Source organism: Anguilla anguilla, chromosome 10 (genome assembly GCF_013347855.1).
Source record: "Anguilla anguilla isolate fAngAng1 chromosome 10, fAngAng1.pri, whole genome shotgun sequence".
Taxonomy (NCBI): Eukaryota; Metazoa; Chordata; class Actinopteri; order Anguilliformes; family Anguillidae; genus Anguilla; species Anguilla anguilla.
This window is the reverse complement of record NC_049210.1, coordinates 15,175,493-15,192,529: the sequence shown is the minus strand read 5'-3', so window position 1 is coordinate 15,192,529 and position 17,037 is coordinate 15,175,493. Positions and strand designations below refer to the sequence as shown.

Here is a 17,037-nt window from a genome sequence, read left to right as displayed (position 1 = left end):
CCCTCTGTCTCTCCATCTCTTTCTGCCTCTCCATCTCCCTCTGTCTCTCCATTTCCCTCTGTCTTTCCATCTCCCTCTGTCTCTCCAGTTCTTTTTGTCTTTGTCTCTCCATTTCTTTCTGTCGTTCCATCTCTCTCTGCCTGGCCCTCTCCATCTCCCTTTGTTTCTCTCTCTCAGCTTCTTGTTGTCTCTCCCTTTCAATCGCCTTCTGTTTCTCAAACTCCAAGAACATTTGTCTCTCAATGTCTATCTGTCTCTCAGTCTCCTTCTGCTTTTCTGCTCTCTCTCTCTCTGCGCGTCTCTGCTTCTCCAGCTCCAACAGCTGTCTCTCCATCTCTTTCTGCCTCTCCATCTCTTTCTGCCTCTCCATCTCCCTCTGTCTCTCCATCTCCCTCTGCCTCTCCATCTCCCTCTGCCTCTCCATCTCTTTCTGCCTCTCCATCTCCCTCTGCCTCTCCATCTCCCTCTGTCTCTCCAATTCTATCTCCCTTAGTCTCGCCATCTCTCTTTGCCTTTCCTTCTCCAACTCTTTTTGCCTTTCAATCTCTCTCTGTCTCTCTATTTCCCTCTGTCTCTCAATCTCTCTCTGCCTTTCCCGCTCAATCTGTTTCTGCCTCTCCATCTCTCTCTGTCTCTCCATCTCCCTCTGTCTCTCCATCTCTCTTTGCCTTTCCCTCTCTATCTCTTTTTGCCTCTCCACCTCTCTCTGTCTCTCCAACTCTTTTTGCCTCTCCATCTCTCTCTGTCTCTCCATCTCCCTCTGTCTCTCCATCTCTCTCTGCCTCTCCATTTCCCTCTGTTGTTCCCTCTCAATCTCTCTCTGTCTCTCCATCTCTCTCTGCCTCTCCATTTCCCTCTGTCGTTCCCTGTCAATCTCTCTCTGTCTCTCCATCTCTCTTTGCCTCTCCATCTCTTTTTCCCTTTCACAGGCTCTCTGTCGCTCCAGCTCTCGTTGTCTCTCCCACCCCGTGTCCCTCTGGGCCTTGAGCTCCTGCTCCGTTTCCATTTCCCGAAGCGCCTCCCTCTCCACGGGGGCCTGGCCCCTCCCGAAGAGGGAGCCCTGGCCCGGGGCCTCGCTCGGGCTGCTCTTGGACAGCGCCGCGTCCAGAGACGGGTTTCTGCGCATCGGCCCCGGGGAGCCCCACCTCCCAGGCTTCACGGAGAAATCTTCCAAGGTGACGTCCGCGCCCCCAGTCCCGTCTCCGCCGCGCCCCTCCGCCGGCTGGGGCTCCTGCATCTGCCCGGTGAGGGCGAAATACGTGGCCCTGGGCTTGGGCTGCGGGTCGTCCCCCTCCAGCATCTTCAAACGTTTGGGCGCCCCCACCTCCTCCCCCTCCCATTCTCTGTGCCTCTCCTTCTCGGACTCCAGCTGCGCGGTGCTCTCCGGCTTCTGTCTGTCCGGCTCCGCCCACCGCCCTGTCTCCGCCTCCGGCTCCGCCCACCGCCCTGTCTCCGCCTCCGGCTCCTTGGCGCCCCACTTCTTCAGGGCGCCGACCCGCAGGTACCGCGGCGCTTGTTCCGCGGGCTGGGGCGGGGCCTCCGGCTTCTCCCTGGGGGGGTCTCTCTGAGCGGGGGGCCGCGAGGGGGGCGTGTCCCCCGCCTGCCCGGCCCCCGTCCGGCGGGAACGCAGCGTCATGGCCTTGTCCTCCAGCTGGGCGGGGCGCACGCTCTCCACCACCGCCCTCTTCTCCCCGACGGCCGGCACCGTGTCGAACACGTGCTCCACCGGGAGGGGGCTGGCGGGGGGCATCGTGTCCCCGCCCTCGCTCCGCCTCAGCGAGACGCTCCGCCCGAGCTGCCCGCTGGCCCCACCCGCCTCCTCCACCACGTGCACGCTGTGCCGCTCCACCACGTTCTCAAACATGGCTGCCCGGACCGTCTGCACGCCGCCGCTGGGGCACGCCTCCTGCGCCTCGCTCTCCGCCCTCCGCTCCTCCGCGCTCGTGCCCGATTGGTCGGCGGGGGCGGGGGCGGGGGCGTGGGCTGGCTGGGCCTGGGGGAACTGAAACACCGTCCTGTCCTCTTTTTCTTCGCTCGCTTCGTCAGTGTGGCCCATAGCAGAGTCTTCAACCTTAAAAAAAAACAAAGAATGATTTGGGTTTTATAAACTGTGATAGTTTAGTTTGGCCTTAGAGAGCACAGGCAGTCAGGGTAGGGATTGGCTTTCAGTTAAACAATGCTTACCGCTGTGTCCATGCTGACCCTAACCTAACCCACCTAAGACATAACAGCATAACCACACAGCCCTTACTCCAACTTTGAACTTAACTGACACTGGAAACCTGGGCAAAATGAAAGATACTTGAAAGTACTTGAAAGATATTTCATTTCTTTCTTTAGAAATCCACCCACTAGTTTTCCATGTACAAAAGGAGCTGGGGTTCTACTGCTAATATAATCAAAAAACATTTGACAGGAAATGTGGCCAGACTGCAGTCAGGTTGCATGAAGAAAGTTGGGTGTTTTTTTTGGTTCTGGATCTGTCTATTCTGCAGCTGAAAAGGTGCTGATGAGTACAAACAGTAAATCTCCAACCAAAGACGTAGAGCCACAGAAAGAGGGGGAAAGAACAACACCAAAGCAGAATTACAGAGCAGGGAGAGTGAAAGCCTTCTTAGTCATACTTTCAACTCGTATAAATAATGAGCAGGGGATGAAAGAGAGACGGAGATAAAGAGAGAGGAGAAGATTAGGAGAGTTTGTTTGCATGCGTATGAGCTCGTAAGGTGGATACAGTCTTTTTGGGTTTGTGAAAGGAGGAAAAAAGGGATGGAGAGACAAAAGAAGCAGAAAGGAGAAAAGTGATTTTGTGCTATGAATGCGTATCGCCAGGAAGGTGATACATCTGGTCTTTGTTAGGGTCATAAAAGAGGCGGTAATCAAAGCCAGTCCCTGCTGACCTTTTCCCAGCATTCATCTCTCCGCGTCTTTCATAATCAGCACCGCCCCAGAATTACCCAACACCCCTCTTGGATTTCGTAGCTGCGATTTTTGGAATCTTGGTGACGTTTTTCCCCACTCGACTCGCAGCTAATTTTCCAAAACGTAACTGTTTGTTTTGTTCTTCTTGTGTAAAGGGGTCCGGCCCTTTTAACAAAACATATTCCTACGATCAGACATTATAGGTGTTGACAAGCGTCTTAACTACTGCTCGTATTTTTTGCATAGACTGCCTTGTTGCTGTTCTTGTTTGTGTTAGTGTTGATCAGTTTGACCTACAGGGTCCAAGTTAAACTATGTGGTTGTTCCCTGCGCTTGGAACGGTACTTCTCTCTAGGGTTTTCGACACACTTGTTCCTGGTTATGGTTATACACTTTGTTCTACATCGCTCTGGATAAGAGCGTCTGCCAAATGCCTGTAACGTAATGTAATGACAGCTAAAATATTGCTGGTTTTAACTGGCAATAAGGAATTAATAAGGGTGGTAATGGTGAATCAACCAATCAAGACCATTGGGGGGGGGGGGGGGGGCACCACGTGCATGTATAACAACAGACATGAATCAAAGTCTTCGCTCGCTAGTTTGCAGGATCTGAACTATTGATATGACCATCTTGAGCAATGATAAAACAAAAGAACCGAAGCTACTAACACAGAGACTGAATGTCTGCTTAAAGAGCTCACAAGTTCCTGCTTCCAATTCCATGAACATTCTTTTGATAGACCAGCTCCCGCCCCCATTGCCAAGCCCAGCCAAACAGAGAAGATTCTGAGATATCAAATGACAAAAAAGAGAGCATTAAGTAGTATTGCCCACAGTATCTTTGACTGTCCTAAGATCAATCCATAAAATAGGCTCCTGGTACAAAGTGCTTTATGTCTTCACTTGTGCAAGCAGTACATAATCAAGCAGATAAGGGCTTTTATCAATCTGGCTAAACTGAACACTGGGTAAGCATTTATTTCAAGTAATATGAATGTGTGAACTGCTATTTTCAGACCGTATCAGGCCAAGAGCACATTTCAGAACTGCCATGTCAGACGAAAAAAACGAAGACAGAATACACAAATCTTTTACGAAACCCAAGAACAGACCTCTCTCTGAATACAGTGACCGTATTTGCCTCACTTTTATGTATGGCTGTCCATCTTAAGGAAACCAATACCTCTGACTCCGAGCTGATTAGTTATGCCTGGCCACCAGAACAATGGATGTTCCCAAAGCTCTCCTCTCCTGGTTCTTTATGGACAGCACCTGCATTCTGGAGCTCAAAGCAACATTCCGAAGGAACCAGGCTTGTTTCAAGCTCCTCCCCCACATCAAAAATGCATTACAGGACAGCTGGCTAAACCATCCACTATTTTGCTCCTTATTTTGGAATGCCCAGTGGGTACTGTAGGGCTCTCTAGTCACTACAACATCCTCTGTAATGTCTCAAGGCGAGGCCAAATGCGTGGATGCTCTGAAGGCGTTCAGCCAGCCAATGGCCTCTCAGCCGTACTGAGACACACCGGTGAAGCTGGTGGGGTGAGTGAGCCGGAGGAGAGGAGCGCGGTTCAGGCTGAGGGAACCTGCCCAGCCGGAGGAGAGGAGCGCGGTTCAGGCTGAGGGAACCTGCCCAGCCGGAGCAGAGGAGCGCGGTTCAGGCTGAGGGAACCTGCCCAGCCGGAGGAGCGGAGCGCGGTTCAGGCTGAGGGAACCTGCCCAGCCGGAGGAGAGGAGCGCGGGTCAGGCTGAGGGAACCTGCCCAGCCGGAGGAGAGGAGCGCGGTTCAGGCTGAGGGAACCTGCCCAGCCGGAGGAGGGGAGCGCGGTTCAGGCTGAGGGAACCTGCCCAGCCGGAGGAGGGGAGCGCGGTTCAGGCTGAGGGAACCTGCCCAGCCGGAGGAGAGCAGCGCGGTTCAGGCTGAGGGAACCTGCCCAGCCGGAGGAGAGGAGCGCGGTTCAGGCTGAGGGAACCTGCCCAGCCGGAGGAGAGCAGCGCGGTTCAGGCTGAGGGAACCTGTCCAGCCGGAGGAGAGGAGCGCGGTTCAGGCTGAGGGAACCTGCCCAGCCGGAGGAGAGGAGCGCGGTTCAGGCTGAGGGAACCTGCCCAGCCGGAGGAGGGGAGCGCGGTTCAGGCTGAGGGAACCTGCCCAGCCGGAGGAGAGGAGCGCGGTTCAGGCTGAGGGAACCTGCCCAGCCGGAGGAGAGGAGCGCGGTTCAGGCTGAGGGAACCTGCCCAGCCGGAGGAGCGGCGGGCCTTCCCGCCCCCGCGCGACGCCACGGTCAACTGCATTCACCGTTTACATTCAGCAGATGTTCTCGGCCGCTCGGCAACACCCAAAAATTCCTGGGTTGCGTCAGAGGCCAGGGCGTGGCAGGCGGACTCCGCCCCGCTCTCGGCCGCAGGTGCGCAGGCAGTGTGTTTGAAAAGAAGGCTGACAGCTTCACTCCTGCGCAAAACCCGAGCTGAGAAACACAGTGAACTCAGGGCCAATCCTGTGTTGGTCTGTCCTCGTGGTTAGTCCACAGGGCTGCCACAGTGGTTAGGCCTCATATTTGTTTCTGCTGATAGCTGAGGAGCAGTGTAGGCGCTGCCAGATTTCCATCGATACCCGTCGCCTAGTAGCTCGTTTAATACCTGCTTGGAACACCTTTCTTACACCTTTGTCCTACACTGAACAAAGCCCTATACAGCACTACAGTACTATGGAAAGCCCAATCATATTGCATAAAATAGATTAATGACATTACATATCAATGTGAGGCAAACTGTATGTAACCACTCAAAAAGGGCATATTTAGAAAATAAATCTATATTAGAGCCGGAGTGCAATGAGAGGGAGTGTTTTACCGTGAACAGGATAAGAACCAGATACTAAATCACTACAAATTAAAACTACAGCAGACAACTTTCTCAAGGGTTGCAATGTTGTGAAAACATTTTGAAAATTATAACACCTGTTGGCCCTACCCACAGATACACCCCCCCCCCCCACTTCTGCACACACCTCACTGTGAATGCGCATCAATATTTCTAGCTACGATTCCCCGGCAAGCAGAATTACCGGATTACAGACTGTCATAGCTACACTAAAGGTGTCAGCTCCAAGAGTCCAAGTAAAAAAACAATCTTTCTGGTTGTTGCAAAGCTTCCCGATAACGCAAATTTTTTTTTACCATTTAGTCACCAAGTTTGGTAGATAATGAAGTGAAGGTTTTGCTAAGTTCACTAGCTAGTCTAAAGTTAGCTATCCACCTGATGGTTCGCGATAGCTAACATTAGCAAGATATTTTTTATACACGTAAATTCTTTAACAAGGCTATCCTGTATCACAGACAAACAGTTACCCGATAAGCCTAGCTCCCGATACTCAGCTGGACATTTTCCAATAGGACCTTTCTGACAGCAGACGACTGCTATCACAAAGGTCCTATCAGAAAAGTCCGATTTTAAAATGTCCAGCAGAGTCCTGAATCGTGGCTATGATGCACCCAAAGTTTTCTGGCACTCAGTACACCGTATTTTAGTAGGTTATTAGCTACTTATTGTATTTTTCAAAGTAACTTCATGTCATGCTATTCTAACTGTAAAATACGCTGCTTACTCAAAGATTTATGCGGCAGTGTTAGGACAACTGATGCTTTGATGTTTATTCTTGTTTCAGAGCAAGCTCTATCCAACTTTCTTTTCTTCTTTTTGGCATAGATAGCGCCAACGGTGCAGGAGCAGGTTGTTACTGAGAGAACCTCTTGGTGAAACTCTTTCTTTCTCAATCGGTCTAGTTTTGTTTAATTGTTGACTGGTTCACAATGACTATCTCTGTGATTGGTTCACACTGTAAACCACTTTGTTTTGAAAAGAAGAACTCACACCAAATCCCTGGCTTTAGAACGTAAAATTTTTGGGTATAAACACAGTATATGGTGCTAAATCTCTCTCACAACAGCTTTCTATGATTGCTACCAATTAGGCATAACCATTCCCCAATATATTTAATATAAAAACTATTTTAAGTTACCTACTGCAGCTGTAACACAAATATCTGACCTGAGTAAGCATTTTATCAATATACTGACAAGCAGGTGTCCTTGGGAAAACACTACCAACTGTAAATACCAACCATATCTCTACGGTTTTGAGTAACAGTTTGACAGTTGTGTTTTTCCACCTTCAGGACTCCACTGTGGTGGAGAGCTTTTCTTACCTTCCCATGAGCCTCGCTGCCATCCTGCGGCTGACCTCTCGACCCCTCTCTCTCCAAGCCGCTTGGCGACAGGCCGCTAAGCTCCGCTGGCTTCTCAGCAGCAAATCTGCAACAAATAAACCGTTACCAACACAAATAGACCAGGTTCTCAGACAGGGACAGACACGCACGCGCAGGCGCAGACACGCACGCGCAGGTGCAGACACGCACGCGCAGGCGCAGACACGCATGCGCAGGCACGCACGCGCAGGCACAGACACGCACGCGCAGACACGCACAAGCTGACAACAGACAGACAAACAGGGAATTAAAGAGTCTGAATAGAACCCACTGGAATGAAAAAAACACGGAAGTCAGTAAACTGCCCTTACCTTTTGGTGAGGTCAGAGGGCAGAGGGCGGGGCTTGAACGCCGCTTTTGGAGAGGGAGGCGTGGGGGGCGCGTCCTCGGTCAGCTTTTTAATTCGCTGTTTCACTCCCACCCCGATGTCCGTCTCGGGGATGGGCTGGGCTGAAGGGCGCGGCTCCGCCCCAGCGGCAGACGGGCCGCCGCCCGGGGAGGAGGAAGAGGAGGAGTCGAACAGGAGGCTAATGCGCCTCTTTATACTGCCACCGCTCTTCTCCTCCTCTTTCTCTTCCTGGTCTTGTTTCTCGCTCGGTTGCTCCGGCGCAGAGGCCTTGGGCTTGAGCTCGGTGTCGGGCGCAGGCGGCGACGGTGACGGTGACGATGGTGTCGGCCCCACCCCTTTTTCCTTTTCCTTCCTCCTGGCTGGCGCGCCGTCCTCCTCCCTGCCTCCTTCCGGAGTGTTCTCCTTGCTGTCTGCCTTGCCCGGCCGGCGGTGCAGGGACAGGCCGATGGACTCAAACTTGGAGGTGAGGTCGGCGGAGAGGGGCCGTCGGCCCACCCAACGGGAGGGAGGGGCGGGGCCTGGAGACTCCGATTGGGTGGGGGACGGCAGGAAGACCGCGGAGACGGGCCTGGGCCGGGAACCTCTGGGCTGGGGTCGCATGGGGACGGCTGCCTCGGCGGCTCCGCCCCCCTTCGCTCTCTCCGCCACCTTCTCGTCCTCCCGAGCCGTCTGGTTGAGAAAGCCCATGGACTTAGCCCGCATTATGGGAGCCCCGACCCTCCCGCTTCCCTCCATCCTCTGCTTCTCTCCCTCCTGCTGCGTCGTTCCGGACCACTCGGCGGCCGGGGCCGCCTGGGGGCCCTGCTTTTGGGGCAGCCCTGACCTGGGGCCCTGGGACTTGACGGTTTCAAGTATGGTGAGCTTAGCAGGCTCCCCTGGCGAGAGCGGAGGTGCAGGTTTGCGGGGCTGAACGGTGGGGGCGGGCTTGGGGGCGGGTTTGAAGGATGTAGGGGTGGGGTGCTTCGGGGTGGTGGGCACCGGCCTCTGCGCGCTGGCATGCGCGGGCTTTGCCGAAGCAGGTTTAGGGGTGCTGGGCGGGTCGGGTTTGTAGGAGGTGGGGCGAGTAGGTTCGGGGCGGGGCCTGGCGTGAGGCTTGGGGGCAGGGATGGGGCGGATGCTGGGGTTCTTCTCGACGGCGAAAGGCTTAGGGGTGAGGCGAGGTTTGGGCCCTGGCACGGGCTTGCTGGGCTCCGGGGCCAGAATGAGAGGACCCTGGGTGCCGGAGGGGGCCTCCGTGGGGCTTTTGTTGCTGGAGTCCGCCAGGGGGCTGAGGTGCAGACGCCCTCCCACGCCTCCCGCCCTCGTCCCGTCTCCCGCCTTCACCTCCACCTGAGCCGCCATCTCCTCAATCAGCACCTAGGAGCAGAGGAGGAGCTTAATCAGCACCCAATTCTGCCAAGCACACACACTGCTAAGAGTCTATCACCATAGCACACACTGCTAATGAGCTCTCATCCAAGCCAGCAGCCTTGGGGGCAGAGCTCATTTGCTGGAGAGCTGCCCTGCTCAGCTTGACTTCCAAGTCTAGTGCCCCATTAGTTACAACCTCCAGATGTCCGTTTACCACTTCTGAACCCGTCAGTGAAATACAGCACAGCAACACAAAGACCTTCGGTTGCTCGCACAGCCACAGCTGTCCGTCTGAAAAGTTGCGAAGAAAACAACAAGCAAACTGCGTGGAAATTGGACTTGCTTGTCCAGCACAGCAAGCAATCTCACAGTTGTGGTCCTGCGAAGTTTCTTCTCCGCCCCCGTGCCAAGCGCGCGTGCGCTGGCCGTGCTCTACAAGCACACAGACGTGTGCACCGTGTTTGCTGGTCCTGCACGTTAAAAGGTCCCCACCGGGAGAGTGCCTGTGCAGGCCCAAGGCCGCGAGGCTGCAGCTTTAATTAAGACGGTGTGTGTGGAGGGAGGGAGGGAGGCTGCAGGGGGGACAGAAATAACAGGGAGACGCAGGCAGCAGCGCCTGTAATCCAGCCCACTCCGTCTAATTGGATGCTAGCTGAGGGAGAGGGCGGACAAAAGAGCTTGACTCCATGAACTTAGGAAGTCTTCCTCCTCTGCCCCAGATCTTGGGCCTTCTCAGGAGTCTCAAGGTTCCCTTGCCACTCAGGCCAATCTGAGAATGTTCCAGAAGGTCAAAAACCCTTCTGAGTTTTATTTTGTAGCATGGGGAGACTCTCTGGAATAATGTTCAACCAACCAAGGAAATTACTACATACATCCTAAAATATATTAAAAGAAATCCCCAGATTCCTCTGGCCATTCAAATAAAAACTGAAACTGCAACAGGGATATTTTTTTAGAAGGACAGTAACATAACTCTAGAGGGTGGAGTTAATAATTAACGAGCAGCAGCCTTTCAAAAATATCATAAGAATGCGTGTTAATTGGTGGGAGTGTTCGCTAACGTTGGCGGTCCGGTTCCCTTGGAGCTGAGGGCATGTGCGCGGGGAAGAACGGCGGCGGCGGCGGTGGCGCTGAGGGAGCTCCGTTCATCTCCCCCCCCCCCCCCCCCCCCCCGTCTCCGTCTCCGTCTCCGCTCCGGACCCCGGCTCCGGGGGGAGGAAGGAAAACCCGGAGTGAGTTTCCCTTAGCCGCCTGACTCCGCGATCGGGGCCGTCAGTCAGTGCTGGGGGGCAGCGGGGGGGTTAGGACCCGTCCCCGGGGACGACGGGGGGCCCGAGCGCGATTCAGCTCGCGGCCGCAACCTCCGGCTGCCCTTGCGAGCGTCGGGCGGAGTCGTGTCAGAGATGCATGGCCGTTCAGCGAATCCTGCTGGCTGCAAGGGTCACTTGGAGCGGAGATATTTGAGAATGAGCTGGGACCAGAGTTCTGAAGGAGAGAGACAGGCACCCTGCTATGTGCTGTGTGGATTCCTGTGACCCGTAACTAAGAGGACATTGTAGAGCAGAGCAGCCCAGCCATGTTCCTGGAAATCAAGGTTTTAATTTCAACCCTAATTTGATTTCGAATCTACTAATTAGCAGCTCAGTGAGATCAGTAGGTGTTGAATGAGGTGAGCTTTGTTAGGGTTGGAATGAAAACCTGGAACACCAGGAAACTAGATCTCCAGGACCAGGGTTGGGCAGCCGCGCTGTAGAGGCTCCTGAGTAAAGGCTGCTGACGTGTTGCTTGGTTTGGTACGGCCCGGGGTGGGATTTCCCTGCCCCCGCCTCCTCACAAATCAACCCCCCCCCCCCAGCTCCGCGGGGCAGTGGAGTGCGGCAGAAACTCTAGCCCGTGCAATTAACTAATTCGGCCTCATCCGCGGTTTCTCCCAGGCTGCCTAGAGCCGCCCTGCCATAACTCACCTGCTTGGACGTCAGCCGTTCGCACTGGGGCCCTGGTTTCTGTGGTAACCGTGCAGTGATGTCATCACAGAGAGCAGAGAGGAACCGTGGCCTGGGAAAAAAAAACAGACCATGTCAGCGAGGCAGGAGAGCTCCATATGGCATCATTACACACACACACACACACACACACACACACATCCTCAGCCACGGCGTATTGAGCGCATTTTAGCACACGCTCGGTCTAGCCTGTGGAAATCAATCCTCTGCGTTTTCAGTTCTATAAACAATCCTCTTCTTCCGCTGTTGCTTAACTGGCCTACGACCTCTCTCAAATACCACCCCCCCCTTGCCTCTCCTCACTAGTGTCCACAGGCAGCCTCTTGAGCCAAATTTGAAAACCTTGGATCCAACCTTTGGAGCAGTAAAGAGGCTCCTCTCTATCTTCAAACCATCATCATTGATCGCTGGATGCATTTATCCAGGTAGTCTATAATGCAGCACAGTTGATTCTATTGATTCTTCTTTGCGCTGCTGCAGGCAGGCCAACCAATCTTTTCCAGGAGTGACAGCAGCTCTTAGAAATCTACTGAATGCAGTCGTTTGTAATAGGAGTCTGCCAACGGGCATAATGTAAATTTGTAACATAAAACAACGCTCATGTAAACACATGAACATTCATTGCACGTTCACATGTGCGTAAGAAAGTTGCAGGGAGGGAGAGTGAAGGAGAAAGAGGAGAAAGGAGGAAGGGAGGGAGAGAGAGAGGGAGTGAAAGTGCCTGGCAGGGGTCTGATGATTGGAGGCAGTAGTTGTTGACAGGAAATGTCTCTGGAAAGCTGGAATGTTAAATATTCACTGTAGATGTTGGATCCAGGGCTGCAGCTAGAAGCTCTGCAGGAATGAGCTGCAGCGGCAGATTTTGACAGCAACCGCACGCGCTTCTGCTGCTGCCGCTAACGCTCCTTCAACCGCAAATCGATCACACAAGACAAAACGGTCCCTGCGACCAGCAACATCCCCCATCCGAAACCGCTGGGGCTCCTACGGGAGCACAGACCGTCAGCTGGGAGGTGGAGACGCACTGCTTGGCTGAGGAGCTGCAGAGGCAGCGGCTCAGAAGCAGCTACACATCAGGGGAATTCCTTGGAAGGAAGCATACCCACAATGCAACTCTACCACTGGTGTAAAACGGAAGGGAGGCGAATAAGAGGCCACTGGTGCGACTCAGCTGAGGACTGAATCCAGCATCTCCTGGTCTCAGGGGAAATAAAAACAAAGTGCAGCTCTCCATTTAAATGCCTCACATGGACCCTAGGGAGGGTCATTTGAGAGCATTCATATTGGACTTCCAGGGTTTAGTCTTAAGCGTTACTGATATGCGTGTGTCTTGAGGCCGATTCCATGGGATTACACCACTAGAACGGTTGTCTGGACTTAGTGCTTATGTACGCCTATGCAGCACGTTACAGCTGCAGAGCACAGTCAGCTGTGTCAGGAATAACTCAGATTTGAGTAAAATCAGGAGTAACAGGACACAGCACTGTGGAGAAAGAGCACACTCGCAGAGTGACACAACACAATCAGGGTAGAAGGAGGACAGGCAGCCTCTGCCCTCACAGCCATTTTGTGACAGAGCAGTTTCACGCAGAGCTAAAGTCCCGTGGGAGTGGACGAGGGCAGGGAGATAAGGGACAGAAGAGGCCGATAAGGGCCGGGGCAGAAGAGGAAGGGGAAGAGAAGGAAAAGCGGCCGTGTTCGTCCACGTGGGACTCCAGCTCCAGGGGCCTACGCGGCACGCCGAGCGCTCGGCGGCGGTGCAGCGGCAGACGGGTCGCACGCCACGCTTCGCCACCGGAGGGAACGGCTCTGGTTCCCGCTCAGAGAATTCCCACAGGAAGGAGAGGGAAAAATCCCTGCTCATTTAAGTCGATTCGATGTCAACAGTGCGATGCAGATGTCATGTTTTTTTATTTTTTTTTTTTATGAGCTGCCATCTCAGAAGACTGTGCCTTAAGGCCAATTGTACCAATTGTTCGGTCCTTTTAGCTACAACTGTCATTCTGAAAGATTGCATCAGCTGGTCCTGCAAATGGGTAAAAGCTTTGCTGAAGACTGCACTTGCCTTGTATAGAAAGAGACATTAAAGCTCTGTTGCTTTATTAAGTAATATTTTTTAATTTAAGAAGTCCGTGAAGAACACAGATTTTCAACTTCACAGAGCCCGCCCACAGTCAGAACTCCTGAGAACATTTCTAATTCCACCTATGCACAGAGCAAAACAAAATATGTGGACAAGATGTCTGTGGTGGAATTTTTGCCACATAAAACTGTGGCTGTGAGACGCTAGGCTAACAAAGCCTGTTGCCTGTTACCTGTTACAGGGGCCAGTGGAGGAGATCATGCGATGTGCTGAGCAGGTGTGGATCTCAGAGCCAACAACAGACACACAATAGACAGGCCAGGGGCTATGGGCCTACTGCTTAACAGATACTGAAGCAGCGACTACACGTTCCACTTGCTTTTTTCATTGCATTACCATAATCATTTTTAAAGATGTTTAAATTTCAATATTTAACATGTTTCTCCTCTGTCATGTGACACAGGGCTTACATGGGATGAAGGCGATGAACTGGCAAAGTGCTCCTTCAGCTTGCACCAAAAATGACTTTGGTGGACAGAGCATCACACTTCTGAATAGTACCATACAGCGTCTTGTAAATCAAATAATGGTGGCTGGAGAAGCACGTGATAAAGACAGCAGGATAAACTCAAGAACAGTTTTTCATCTTTTGCAATACCACAGAAAAAAAGGTGGAGTGACGATGGCAAGTACACAAGCCGCTGCTTTTGTGGACTAGAAAAGGAATTCCCATCTTTGCCACATTTTATTAATAATAATAATAATAATAATAATAATAATAGGTTGGACTCTAATGATTAGGCTCACATATTAGTAAATGCCCAAAAGATGAACAAAAAAGGCTACTACTAACAAACGGAAATGCACACAGAATATCACGGTCAAAATACAATGGAGAAGCACACATATCTGGTTGCCAGGGCTGACAGTGAGGAAGAGGATATTAGAAAACGATATCTGACAAAACAAAGAAAACGCACGTCAAGACCAAAATGCAGACTTGTCTTTTGAAATCACTAGTTAAACCAGTTTTCATTGGTGGATGTGACAACAGGAAATGCTTTCAATACATTTCTCTTCAAAGGACTTTGAAAACAAGACAGCAAAGAATGTCCAAAGGCGATAAAGCACGCCAGGAAAGTCATTAAGACTTTAAGGATTTGTCAAAGTATATTCAAAAAAACGACAGCAGTCATTCATTCAAAGCTAGGCTACAGCACCCAGTGAAAGCCCAAGTACTCCCAAACCAAACAAAGCATTGTGCATCCATATGTGGTACTACTGTCACATATAATACCCAAACAGGGTACTGTACATTATGTAGATGAATGAAAGCTGCTCAGTCCCACCAGGCAACCAGAATAATTTGCATTACTATGGTATTCTATCAATGTTCTTATTTTAGTAAGAGCAGTGGGAAGGAACACCCCCCCCCCCTTTTTTTTCTTCTGCAGCCCTGCGTAAAATGAGAGCATGGAACTAATAATGTTGGGAGGTAATAATAAAGTGAACTCCAGTGACTTCATACAAGTAATTGCCTGTTCTGTCGCCGTAAAATCCACATTTTTTCTGTTTTGCAAAGTGTGTGAGTAAGTGAGAGAGATAGATAGATAGAGGGGGAGAGAAAAAGAGAGAGAGCAAGAGAGAGTGAGAGAGATCCCAGAGCACCCACACTCTGGTTAGTCCAGTTTTGTGGAGGAAAAACATCTTTCACTTTGCCAGCACAATAAAGGAGCTGGAGTTGGAACCCTTGTAGCGTTACACACTCCATTCACACACCTCTGGCGTCTCTGGAGCTCTGCGGGGCTTCACCGGCGTTACAATATACGGTCACAGCACGAGATGCCATTATCAGTGTTAATTTTAATGTTTTTTTCACATCTCAAAACTTAGCAAAATACATAGCAATATGATATGATGGGTGACTTTTTAGCGTCATCGCTAGGGAGACTGTACAAAGACTAAAAAGGTTAAATTGGGAGAAAGTACAAAAGAAAGATTTAAAAAGAGAGGAGTGGAGTGAATAAAAGCAAACTTTCCATTCAGCTTGAGATCGGAAAAGCCAGGCCATTGTATTAAAGTTCAAAGCGGCCATCGTATGAGCAGAGGGGGGATCTGAAAATTAGCCGTAAAGGTAAACTGGGAAAATGATTATACAGGACAAGGAAATGGATGCATGGTGGTGAAGGCACGGGCATGTTACCATGACAAACAATAGACCAGAAAACGGACTCGATTTCCCCCCCCAAAGAGGAGGAAGGACACAAAAACAAACTGCAAATCACGACCTCACTCTGTATTCAAATAACAGCAAAGCAGTCGATGACTGCAACTATGCTAGGTACAACTACTTATTACAGAACCCCGTACTTTCACAAACAACAGAGCTTTCCCAAGCGCTGTCACCACTGTCGCAGATACTTTTATTGCTTTGAAATGCGCTATATTCTTTTATAAAATGTAATGCTACAATAGCAGCATGCATACAACTCAGTTGCAAAGACGATACGTGTTATGTGGACAACAATAATCTTGTGGTGATCATACATGTCACTCGGTCAATTTCCTGAATTGGGTCCCTCCTGGAACTAGTTTGGGAATACAGTAACCGCTAATATATTCATGTCGCCAACAAAAACATAGCTAATATTTACTACCCCACTTGTAACCTAACTAAAGGTGGGATACAACACCGTGAAAGTTACGGTAGCGTTATCAAGGGAGAGAAAGGAAAAGTCAAAGCTGTTAAAGAAGGCATTCCAAGAAAGCGTAGCCTTCCATAACGTCAGGCTACAAACAAACTAGCAAATAACCGTTCAGTCACGGAGCAAGCTGTGTGCGTAAATTTCTTTGTTAGCAGGCTAACCAGCTATGTCAGGGCTAGAACACAATGCGTTTTGAAACCATCATGTCGCCGCGAAGTAGTCTAACTAGCTAATGTTAGCTAGCTGCAAAGCCGTTTAGCTAGCTAATGTTGGCCAAGTGTTCGAGGGGATTTACCTTGCTGGGTGTCCTGAATCACTCTGGTGTTGGTAACGTTATTCCGTGTATTTCCCTTTGAAACAGCTAACAAGTTACGAAGTTAACTGGAAAAAGGCACGGTGCTAGCCGCCCCGTATTTTATCCGAACTCACTCAATCTGAAAGGCAGCCAACTAACTTCAATAAGACATCTTTTCACCTGTCGTGCCTCTTTCTCACCTTCCCTCCTAGTGGAGCAGCTGTGCCTCTCAACCAACCCTGAGCGAAAATCGAAGCCAAGGATCGGCGGCGTAGGAAGAGGTGGCGGTGGTCAGAGTCCCTCCCCTCTGGGAACACGGCATGCTATTGTCAGACTGGGTTGACCAGTTCCAATGTCGGGGTGGGACGAAGTCCTTTGGAAAACTGTTAATGTAGTGCACTGGACAAAGGTGAGATAATGTAAGGTTTTTGCACCTTCTGACAGTGCAAGAATTTTGGTCACCCTAGTCTGCTAGTGAATGCCTCGGTCTGCGGAGGTGTGGTTGGAACTGCACGGAAGGAGGACTTTGTTTTGGTATTCCTCCCGTAGGTAACCCGAGCAGGGAAAGATGCAGAAAACCTCCAAAGAATCGTTGATGTGTTGCCCTCGTGTGGTGAAACTTTAATATTACACTTATTTCAAACGTTTCACCCAAACCTGGACAAAGGCGGCCGATGAAACGGTTACATTATAGGCATTTAGCAGACGCTCTTATCCAGAGTGACTTACATTTACATTGTATCCAATTATACAGCTGGATTTATATTGAAGCAATGCCGGTTAACTACCTTGATCAAGGGTACAACGGCAGTGTAGTGTAGGGAATCGAACCTGCAATCTTTAGCCTCCTTACCCATTATATTACAGTCCCGCCACTAATTGTAGAATATCAGCCAGGTTGTCTTTCCACTGCAGTTAGACCATCGTTTTTTAAGAACATGTTTCTTTTCGCGTTTCAATGTTTCCCGGCCACCAGTGCAGTGGCAATCCCCAAAGTAATCCAACTGCTAAATCAAATCGCGTAAAAACAAAACATTTGTTTGTGCATATTTATTTATGCC

The 17,037-nt window shown here is 51.0% G+C and overlaps 1 protein-coding gene across 1 annotated transcript; it reads right to left on the bottom strand.

Annotated features, from left to right (window-relative positions):
- Positions 1 to 173: 173 nt before the first annotated feature.
- Positions 174 to 17,018, bottom strand: LOC118206516 (zinc finger CCCH domain-containing protein 13-like). Its single transcript, XM_035379307.1, has 6 exons — positions 16,177 to 17,018; positions 10,855 to 10,945; positions 7,503 to 8,896; positions 7,132 to 7,237; positions 783 to 2,071; positions 174 to 177 (listed from the first exon to the last, which is right to left on the bottom strand). The coding sequence occupies exons 3-6, from the start codon at positions 8,879 to 8,881 to the stop codon at positions 174 to 176; spliced, it is 2,778 nt and encodes a 925-aa protein (XP_035235198.1). The 5' UTR covers positions 8,882 to 8,896; positions 10,855 to 10,945; positions 16,177 to 17,018.
- Positions 17,019 to 17,037: the final 19 nt, after the last annotated feature.